Source organism: Mustelus asterias, chromosome 23 (genome assembly GCF_964213995.1).
Source record: "Mustelus asterias chromosome 23, sMusAst1.hap1.1, whole genome shotgun sequence".
NCBI lineage: Eukaryota > Metazoa > Chordata > Chondrichthyes > Carcharhiniformes > Triakidae > Mustelus > Mustelus asterias.
This window is the reverse complement of record NC_135823.1, coordinates 53,533,461-53,545,028: the sequence shown is the minus strand read 5'-3', so window position 1 is coordinate 53,545,028 and position 11,568 is coordinate 53,533,461. Positions and strand designations below refer to the sequence as shown.

Here is an 11,568-nt window from a genome sequence, read left to right as displayed (position 1 = left end):
CGCTAGATTAGATCCCAGACTCTGCAGGTTGTTCAAAATGTCAAAGTTCTTGTCTCATTTGTGCTTAAGTGGCCACAGCCCCTATCCCATTCTCATTGATACAGAATTTTATAGCAGAGGCCAGTCTCCAATTTTCCCCATCCAATTAGCCACACATTCCACCCACCACACAGCCTTGCAGTTTTTCCCTAAATATACAATTGCCTCTTGCAAGTTACCTAATCTGCTTCTGCCACCCCCTCATGTGGTGCAGTCTGGATCATAAACAGTTAAGTGAAACTCATCTCTCCGATTCTTTTGCGCATCATTGACGTGCGCCCTCTGGTTACTTGCTGATTCTACACATGGAACCAGTTTTTCCTTATTCACTCTCAAAAACCCTTAATTTTGAATACCTCTCATAAACCTGCCCTTCTCTGCCCTAAAGGATAACCATGTCAGCTCCTCCTAGATGACACTTAGCTGGGCTACCAGGTGACTGCCAGTACTTATGGAATCATGCCTCAAGAATGAGGTGAAAGTTATTTTTTTATAAATTGAAGAATTCGATAATACGTTGGTACTACACCTTTGCAACAGTAAGTCATCATAGAAACAGATTGTAGTGTGCTCACTGCTGTTACCCACTCTGCATTCACCGATAGATAGCTAACCAATTGCTAGTCACTACACACTTTGGTCATCATATGAGTACTTAGCCTTTTAAGGTACATCATCCCAAGATGTGAAAAACATTTTTTTTTAAAAAAGGGCCAGATAGTCGTTATATCCCCAAGAACCCCATAATTTACGCAATTATATATTTTTTTGTGCCCCTATACCATTTGTGCTATACGACTCCATTCTACCTGATTGCATGAATCTTAAAAAGGGAGTGGCATCTCTGATGGATATTTTGATCCCAGAAATATGCTCCAACTGTGTTTTCTCCTGAACCTCAAACCTTTGTGCACGATGGGTCAGAAGATAACTCAGCAATCGTAGAATGATACAGCAGACATCATTCAGCCCATTGTGCCGGTACTGGCACTCGAAAGAGCTATCCAATTAGCTCCCCCTTCCCAGTTCTTTCCTCATAGCCTTGCATTTTTCCCCTGAAGTATATATCCAATTTCTTTTTGAAATTCTGTTTGAATCTGCTTCCACCAGCCTATCCTGGTGCATTCCAGATCCTAACTTATGCTATTTACTGATCAGTTCATCCTGAAACTGGACCTCAATTTAACAGTGCAGCATCTAAAAAGCTCCAACCATTGGAAATGCATCTCATCTAAATACAAATATTACACAGAAGGAAGTTTACCCTTTATTATGTCTCAATTACATGCAGCCTCTCAAAAAATTAAATTCTTTATTTAAACATCTGAACAGCATTGTCAATTCAGCGACAGCCAAGGAAATAAAAACACTTCAAGACAGTGTGAAAAAAATTACAAAAATACATTGCACAAAGTCCTATGTTGCTCTTGAAAAATAAATAGTTATTCACAAAGTCCCTTCCCCAAAATCCCTAAATTTGCTTTACAGGAGGAAATACACCTCGTTTCATATCATAGCTGGTAACATACGAGTGCATTTCATATTCCAAGTATTTCTACATAGGCCACAGGTTTAATGTCAATAGTTAAATATATGGATTACATTGGTTAATATAAGTTTATATTTTGAAGTATTCTCTTTACAAATACAAGGACTGTTGTGCAATATACAAATAAACATTATCCAATGTCCAATAAAATACTCTGTACATCAATTTCTTTCCATTTGGAGAAAGTGGAAAGGCATTCGATATTCCTGTTGTGCTAAGCAAACACACCAGACATTCACCAAAATAAAAACAAGACAAACATTCTCTAAAAAGATGACAAAGCCATTAACCGTTCAGCTGGCAGTGTTCTTAAAGCGTCTGATAGTAGGCGATTCAGCAGTACACGTTATTCATGCCACAGTCCCCAAGAATAAATTCCAGTGTCCAGAATTATTCCCAGTTTTTCCAGTATTTACAATTTATACAATATTAGTGCAGTCCACGTTTCATTGCTTCCTAGGGTTTCCATGCACTCTGAACCGATAAAGACACGTGTACTCTGGATGACCCCAGTTGGAGAATATTCGGAGTTCAACTATTTGGTAGCTCTTCAAACTTTCCTCCTATGATTTGTAGAGGGGAGGGTAAAACAAAAAAAAGGAAAAATTATGTACTCAAAACGATTATCTGATGGAGTTGCATTCCTCAAATCATTTCACTCATCGTGTTTACATAGCATCTTTAATGCAGAAAAATTCCAAGGCGTTTCGCTGAAATGGTCACGGTCACTGAGCCACATAATGAGTTATTAGGACCAGTGACCAAAAACTCTGTCAGGGTGGTAGGTTTAGAGCAGGGAATTCCAGATCTTAGGGCCAAGATAGCTGAAGACTTTAAAAACAAACCAAATTAATTTTGCAAACGGTTATCTGATCAGCTCTTGATTTTGTGTCTGTATCAAAACAATGTTCTGTAACTGTCAGCCAGCACTGGAATGGGATACAAATGTTCCCAATGACCTGCAATATTCCAGCTACAATTTTCAAACACCAAGGCATTGAGATAAATCATAAATTGAGCATAAAATGCAACTGCAAAGCTACCTTACAAAAATCTGAATTAGTTTCTAAAAATATGAAAAAGTTTAAAAGCAATTTAAAGCAGCAAAATTTGGAACCAAGTTACCCTGACAAGGAAAGTCTGTATCGCCTCTCCATCTTGATTATATGTGTACTTTCCAAAAATTGTGCCGCCTTCTTGGTATTCATCATCAAGGCCCTGAACAGGAACGTACAAGACAGTTTTGTGTTACTCGGAAAATGCAATACATAAAAAACCTCTTAAAATGCTATCAAGGCGTGTGCAACTTTTCTTTCTCAAAAAGAACCTTCTAAATGAGGAGAGGAACTACCTTTCAAATTGACTCCAGTCACTTTCGACTCGAAACACTAACTGGTTTTCTCGCCACAGATGCTGCCAAACCCGACTATTTCCAGCACTTGGTTTTTATGTCAGGTTTCCAGCATTTTGATTTAATACTCTAGGAATGTATGGTTTCTAAGCCACTTAAAAGCAAAATGCAATTCTAACACTAGGAATGCTTGGTCACTCTTCACGAGTGGATGTAGCACGAGACCAAGACCATCTCAGCAGAGTAATGCTTTCCATCCCCTTATTCCCCAACCGTCATTTGCTAACACTTACATAAACACTGAAGTCCTTTGGTGCACTGCTGATATTGCCTGCTGGTGAAAGAGACTTTGGTATATGCTCCAGAGTGAAAGCAGAAGGATATATCTCCACAGAAAGGCGAATAACCAGATACCCCTGGGATCCTTTGAATGCCCAGCAGTTTCCAGGATAAACATCTGGCTGCAAGAGAACAGGAATACGAAGCATTATAAACATTCCACATTCTGCTCCCTTCAAAACTACTGCAAACTTTAGATTTGTAATTTCTTCAATTTTTCAGCTTTCAGGTCTTAGTTTTTGACACAAGTATTGCAAATTCTGTAATGTTCCATCACTTCATCTCATGGAATCATAGATTGGTTACACAGCAGAGGTTACACAGTACAGGAGGCTGTAATTCGTCCATCATCTCTGTGCTGACCCTCTGAAGGAGCAATGCACATTGTGCCATTCCCCTGTAGTCCTGCAAAAACCTCAGCACAAGTCAAACTCCGCAACATTTCATTCAGTTTGAGTGGCAGTCTGTTTTTGTAACAGAAAATGATAACTGGCCATAATCCAAATTACCCTGTAGGGAGATAGCTTACATATATCAGTGTTCTGTCTCAAGTCACTCCTTGTTAATCGGTTTTATGTTTCAGAATGGTTGGTTGCAGAGTCCTGTTACACAAAACAGTCTGACAATATGCTTTGCAGAACATTTCTTTTGCTGCAACATCATAAAAGTTCCATTCCCAGGGCATTTACGAATGGAGACAGCTGTCCTCCAGATGGCTCGGGAGGTAAAGCCATCATGTGCGAGATATGGAGACATCCAGACCAGGAAAGTCGCACCTCTACGTCAAGTTAGGCAATCTCAGCTGGGGCTGCAGTGGAGACAGTACAACTGGGCTCTTTGCCCAGGTGGTGACGGAATGTTTAGCCAATTCTCCCAACTGCTATGCAATTGCCCCAGCTGGAAAATGTGCTATTTATTTTGGACCAGGACAGGAATGGGTTAGACTAGACCTACAAGTCCTGCACAAATAGACCATTGATGGTCTCTGCCTAGATTTAAAAGTGAATGGCCAATCAACCAGAAAACTGTTTACACTCATTGCTCCAAGTTGGAGCCTCTAGCGGAGAAGGGTAAAGAGGGAAGAAAAATGGAGGCGGAAGGAGGAGAAATTTAACAAGGATAGTGGTTGCTGTTTCTTTGCCATATCCTTGGAGCTGAATTCTACATCACAGTCAGAGGATCACTACACAAAATGCTTACTCCCAAGCTGCCTCTAGCCAGCAATTCTAGAGTGCTAGACAGGAAACAGATGATACTGTAAGCATTCAGATTTAACAACATTTAGGATTGAGGCGGAGATGAAATACACAAGCCATTTAAAATGGCACAAGTCACCTTGCACAACCTTTAGAATTATCGCACATGTTGCACAAGAAAAAGAAAATCAGGAATGGGCTGCAACAGAACATCTGACTGCCTTGAGCAAAAGTACTTAAAATTGAACTGCCATATTTATGTGTGGAAATTCTGTACATTGAGAAAAGCCAAACAGGGATTGCAGCAAATTGCTTTGCAAAGCATTTCTGATACATAACTCGTAGTTACAGTAACTCAGGCATGAAATCTTTGCCATGTTAGACGTGAAGCACTAATCGATTCAGATGCTGTCAGGACATAGGGAATGAATCTGTATGTTTGGAAGGGAATAGAGAAGCAAAGACAACCCACAAGATTGTGCTGCTACAGTTTTCAAACTACAGCCAAGATGCACCATCTGAAAGGTGAATCCAAGAATTTAAGCAGACTAGAGTTTTTCACGACTACCAGGTGTCTCAAGTGTTTTACAATTATAGAATCATAGAAACCCTACAGTGCAGAAGGAGGCCATTCGGCCCATCGAGTCTGCACCGACCACAATCCCACCCAGGCCCTACCCCCACATATTTACCCGCTAATCCTCCTAACCTATGCATCTCAGGGGCAATTTTAACCTGGCCAATCAACCTAACCCGCATATCTTTGGACTGTGGGAGGAAACCGGAGCACCCGGAGGAAACCCACGCAAACACGAGGAGAATGTGCAAACTCCACACAGACAGTGACCCAAGCCGGCATTAATTAAGTACTTTGCAGCTTTTTTTAACAAAGCAAAACTTCCACAAACAGAAATGTGGTAATGGCCAGATAATCTGGTCATGATCTATTTATTTAGCGTGTGCAGTCAAGAGTTAAGCAACAGTCTTTTCAGTGATTAGATTATACTTTTTAAACCCCCCTTGGGCGGCAATGGATTAACATCCTTGATAAATGCAAAATACAGCAGATGCTGGAATCTAAACAAAAACAGAAAATGCTGGAAAATCTCAGCAGAGAAAGAGAATAGAGCCAACGTTGAGTCTTGAAGGGTCATTTAAACTCGAAACGTTGGCTCTATTTCTTCTCCACAGATGCTGTCAGACTTGCTGAGACTTTCCAGCACTTTTCTGTTTTTGTTAGCATCCTTGATGTTAACGATGGAAAGGCGATGGCCTAGTGGTATTATCACTAGACTAATACACAAACTCAGCTAATGTTCTGGGGGACCCAGGTTCGAATCCCATCATGGCAGGTGGTGGAATTTGAATTCAATTAAAAATATCTGGAATTAAGGAATCTACCGACGAACATGAAACAATTGTCAGAAAAACCCATCTGGTTCACTAATGTCCGTTAGGGAAGGAAATCTGCATCCTTACTTGGTCTGGCCTACATGCGACTCCAGAGCCACAGCAATTTCAACTGCTCTCCAAGGGCAATAGATGCTGGCCAAAAATAAATAAATATTCGCCATGACAGTGGGGATAACACCCTGTTCTTCAAAATACTGCCACAAGATCTTTACATATACCTAAGCAGATAGATCTTGTCCAGATGTTTCATCTGAAAGACAGTGCATGCAATCAGCCTTGATTTTTGTGCTCAACGTGGGGTGTGGAATTTGAAACCAAAATATTGCATTTCAGAGGAGAGGCAAGAATGCTCCCTGCTCAACCACAGAGAGACACACACACACACAGTATAAACCGATCGTTATTCCTTTAAGTAAACGTTAAGCAAAGGAGCTGCAGAAAGATATCAGCTTATAATTAGAGCTGGTCTATTGCATTCGCTGCTCCCAATGCGCCCTACTCTACATCGGAGAGACCAAATGTAGACTGGGTGACCGCTTTGCTGAACATCTTCAGTCCATCTGCAAGCAGGACGCAGACCTTCCTGTCGCTTGCCATTTCAACACATCACCCTGCTGTCCTGTCCACATGTCCGTCCTTGGCCTTTTGCAATGCTCTAGCGAACCCCAATGCAAACTAGGGGAACAGCACCTCATCTTCCGATTGGGCACTTTACAGCCTTCTGGGCTGAACATTGAGTTCAACAACTTCAGAGCATGAACTCTCTCCTCCACCGTCACCCTATTTCCATTTATTTTATTTCATTTCGTTTCATCTCATTCATCCATTTTATCATCCTTCTTTCTCACCTCCTTTATTCCACTTCTCCATTCCAGCTCTCCTTCTTGCACAGCACCACCCCTCTCTGCCACCCCCCCACCCCTTTTAAGAGCAACTGCCATAATTCCCAGGCAGTCCCTGACCATCTGTACCTCTGTTCTGCCATTCATACATTATGATCACTTAATGGACACTTTTAGAACCTTCTCAACCCTCATTTACATTGCCTTGTCCCATTCCACCATCCACCCCCTCATAGTATAAATCTCTGCTGATTCTCTATGCTCCCAGCTCTGACGAAGGGTCATCTAGACCCAGAACATCAGTACTATTCTCTCCCCACAGAGGCTATCAGACCTGCTGAGATCTTCCAGCAGTTTTGTTTTTGTTTGATTCCAGCATCCGCAGTATTTTGCTTTTATATTAATATAATTAGAGCATATTGGTGATGATCCAGCATTCACACATTAGTTCCTTCATTGTGGCGTTAAAATCATTACAACGTGCATCAAGCACATTTAGCATGTGCACAGCGTCAAGCAACAGCCTTGTTGGTGACTAGATTAGAGTTATTTAAGCCCACCTTGGGTGGCAATGGATCAGCATTAGCATTCTTGTGCCACCTGTCAGTGCCTGACCTACACTGGGGAATCCTAGTCGGGATTTTCCTGGCAAACCACATTCAACAATGCAACACTTGGAAGAATCCTGGTTTCACGGAATCAAAGAAAAACTGAGGATTTGCAATGAGCAAGTGGGCTTTAATATATTTTTCTGATATGGTGTTGTCACAATCACATCTCTTGAGTTTGCAGAATCCCATTACCCCACAGTGCAGAACTACATGTAAAAAGCATAATTTAATAACCATCTCAGCCTGTGGAGAAAATAAAACTGAAGCATGTTCATGGGTTCCACCACCAGGGGGAACAAGTACATAAATATTGTGCTGAAGAGGATGCTGCTTGTTTGGGGATGATCGTTAACAGGGAATAATTAATCATAATAGGATTTAAATGACTAAGAGATTGTGTGCGCGAAAAAAGGAGAGAGGGAGAAAACCCAGGTGAGTAAAGGATTACAGAGCAAAGTAAAACCCCCAAGATACTTTTGAGTGCATCTTTGCCATTCACAATTCCTTATACAAAGCAGTTGTTTCATTAGATGTTGAGTAAACTGGGTTTCTTGAAGAATGACAGGTGATCACATTGAAACATACAAAATTCTGAGAGAGCTTGACAGGGCAGGCACAGCGGTTCTTTCCCCTGGTTGGGGAATCTAAAACTTCAGGCACAGTATCAGGATAAAGGGGTCAATCATTTAGGACTGAGACGAGGAGAAATTTCTTCTTTAATGTGACATGAATCTTTGGAATTCTCTACTGCAGAGGGCTGTGGATGTTCAATGCTGAACATTTTTATAACAGATCAGATTTTTGGTCTCTCAGGGAATCACGGGATATGAGGAGTGGGTGTGAAAGGGGAGTTGAACCCAACAATCAGCCTTAATCGTTATGAATGGTGGGGGAGGCTGGAGAGAAGTCTTAATAGTCCATCCAGCTCCCGTTTGTCCAGGACAAATTTCAGGCAGACTTTTGGAAACGGATTTTTAGAAACCCTACAGTGCAGAAGGAGGCCATTCAGCCCATCGAGTCTACACTGACCACAATCCCACCCAGGCCCTACCCCCACATATTTACCCGCTAATCCCTCTAACTACGCATCTCAGGACTCTAAGGGGCAATTTTTAACCTGGCCAATCAACCTAACCTGCACATTTTTGGACTGTGGGAGGAAACCGGAGCAGCCGGAGGAAACCCACGCAGACACGAGGAGAATGTGCAAACTCCACACAGACAGTGACCCAAGCCGGGAATCAAACCTAGCTCCCTGGAGCTGTGAAGCAGCAGTGATAACCACTGCGCTACCGTGCCGCCTTCATATTAAAAAGTCTTCTGTGAGCCTGGATTTATAATGCCCTCTGATTAGATCTGCACTCAGTGCAGTCAGCAGAGGGGGTTTTATTAAAATACCTCTGCCTAATAATTGTGAATGTACTTAGAGATGCAGAGAATAGATGCATTTTTGATTTGATTTATTATTGTCCCATGCATACAATGAAAAGTATTGGTTCTTGCGCGCTATACAGACAAAACAGTGTTCATAGAGAAGGAAACAAGAGAGTGCAGAATTTAAGGGGAAGATAGATGAACACATGAGGGAGAAAGGAAACAAGTGATATGCAGACAACTATAGATGAAGACTGAGGGAGGAGGTTTGTTTGGAACATAAATATCTGCATGAACCATTTAGTCTGAAAGGCCTGTTTCTATGCTACAAGTTATGTAATAATACGAATGGCAAGTTATTAACTGAAGAGCGAGCTTGGTTCCGGTGCTGTTAATCCAGTCAACTCACTTCCTATCAATGGCATCAGCGGTCTTTGATTAGAAAATAAACTCTCAAACAACCTTTTCAATTGCCATACAATGAAGTGGCTTCAACCAAGAAACTGTCACACTGTTGAGTAAACGAATGGATCGATACCTGTATCAGCAACAATTAATTTTGACAGTAAAGTGAAAAGAATCCCCAATACAAAAAAACTCAGACCAATTAGAGAGAAAATGAACGTTCTAAAGACATTTTCCTTTGGAGCAGAAAGGTTTATTACAATATTGACAGGATCAATTTTGCTCATGTTCCTTCAAACATAAGCCTTGCTATTAACTGATTTATGGTTCAATTGGATTCAGTACAGATAGTCATTAGTATTTTAAGAGCTGGAATTGTTTTGTCATTCCAAGTTAGCACAATCTTTTTTTCCGGTGTTTTGCAAGGGATCCTAAAAAATCACGTTTCTTGAAAGGAAAGCTACACAAGATTAAACGGGCACAAAATCAAAACTCCTGGCAGATGATGGTTTTTCATTCTTCTAAAACCATTTTAAAAGACAATGTGGATAAAGGAGGTTAAAGAAATACTAGATATACCACTTTAGTCTCATGCATGTACGCATTAGGAGCTCTTTCGTGTTTCTAAGTCTGCTGTTGATCAACTGAGACAAGATCTCATTTATGAGCATTATATACAATTTACAGCGCAGAAGCAACTCATTCAGCCACACTGGAGGGTGGTTATGCTCCACACGAGCCTTCTCCAACTTCTTCATTTTGTACTATCTACATATAACACTTGTGCTTTCATAGCTTTCTGTGAAAGGTCATTTACCCTATTCGTCTAAACATGCTGTAATGTCATTGATATCCGATACAAATTATTACAAAGAAAGACTTGTGAATTATTTTCCAATCTACCTACCTGAATCACCACTCTAGGAGACTGAGAGAAATACCAGAGTGGAATTCCAAAAAGGCTCATCACAGCTGTTGCAGTCTCATAAGTTTCAGAACAACGAGTACTCAAGATGCTGCCTCCTGGAAATACGAAGACAGATGCATTAAGCAATGGAGAACTCTATAGTGCAAGTGATTTTTGGGAAGGATTTGAGTTCACCCGATCCTAACTATTGCTTGTCTAAAATGCATTGAAGATCTCAATTGGGCCAACAGGACATTGGGCATGTTGTGGAGACAACAGGGGACAGTTAGGAGAATGATCCTTGGAGGATGCAATGTAAAGGCATAAAAGGGCAACTGAAAATCATTGCTGGTGGTGATCAGATAAATGGGTGGAACCCAACACATGTATTCAGATTTGAACAATAAAGAGGCGCTGGAGAAGGTTGATGTGGTGAACCACGTTAGAGACCTAGTGAGGTTGTTGAGGGGAAATGCACCATGGTTACAAAGAGGACAGCTTTTATCTTTTTAAAAATCAACACTTAAAATGCCTTGCTTTTCCTGAAGTATGAAAGTATACCACCCCCCGATTTGTACTGGAAACATGCTACAAGTTAGTCGGCATCAAAATAAGGACATGAATGTTAGTTCAGGCCCAGGATACAAATTTACAGAACCTCAAAATAATTTATTTGCCTGACTTATTGATGATTCGTTTTTGAAGACCATTTAAGTTACAGGTGACTGGATCTGAATAAACACCTATGATTTTTTTGTGTCTATTCAGGTGCTTTAAGAGCAGATAGTAAGATTTTTACGATTCATTAACTGGGACTGAGATTCACTCGAGTTGAAAATGGCTGATAAAAGGTCATCCACCTATTATATTCAGTTCCATTAGTCAGTGGAATTAAATGCAAGGTGCTGCATCTAATGCACAGCCAATTCAATGCTGCCCATTTAGACTAAGCTCTATTCCAGTTTGATTTTTAAATGGACATCATATTAAAATATCTTCTGAATGGATGATAGTCAGGTCATCTATAATCTGACCACATGATACAGGACTAAGGCACACTGCTAGTTAGCAAGATATTAAACACATTTATTGTACAACATGCTCAGGCATCTCTATCATACGATTGCCAAGTTACTGACTCGAATAAAGTTACTAGTTCAATCACTTCTGAATATATCAGTCTCCAACAGAGTGGACATTTCAGCAAGTTCTCAGCTAAATGTATTTGCAGCTACTTCCACTTCCTGTTGAACTCATTTATTTGTAGCTGTTCAGAATCATGGAGTCCCTATTCAAAACATTCAAATTTTAAAGAGTGATCTGTATGTACCACTTGGGAAGTTACACCTGCCGCACAGGTGTCATGCAGCAGCGTGACATGTTAGGTGGCACTGCAGGAAATACCTGCAACATTCCAAACGTATTGCTGCTGTGGCTATTTACGATTTGAACTTCTCTAAAATAGATTAAGGAACACTATACATGCAATCTGGTCTCTTTCGCAATGCGCGTGTCCCATCCTCTGCACAGGTCAAATTACCA

The 11,568-nt window shown here is 40.8% G+C and overlaps 1 protein-coding gene across 19 annotated transcripts in view; it reads right to left on the bottom strand.

Moving 5' to 3' along the window:
- Positions 1-1,293: 1,293 nt before the first annotated feature.
- Positions 1,294-11,568, bottom strand: part of sun1b (Sad1 and UNC84 domain containing 1b) — a 65,410-nt gene continuing 55,135 nt past the window's right edge. For all 19 annotated transcript variants that reach the window (XM_078240645.1, XM_078240656.1, XM_078240661.1 and 16 more), the window contains 4 exons: positions 10,027-10,142; positions 3,233-3,400; positions 2,714-2,806; positions 1,294-2,151 (listed from right to left, as the gene is read on the bottom strand). In XM_078240645.1, the coding sequence (XP_078096771.1) occupies positions 2,035-2,151; positions 2,714-2,806; positions 3,233-3,400; positions 10,027-10,142 (494 nt within the window). In that variant the 3' untranslated portion in view covers positions 1,294-2,034. The remainder of the gene's footprint in view (positions 2,152-2,713; positions 2,807-3,232; positions 3,401-10,026; positions 10,143-11,568) is intronic.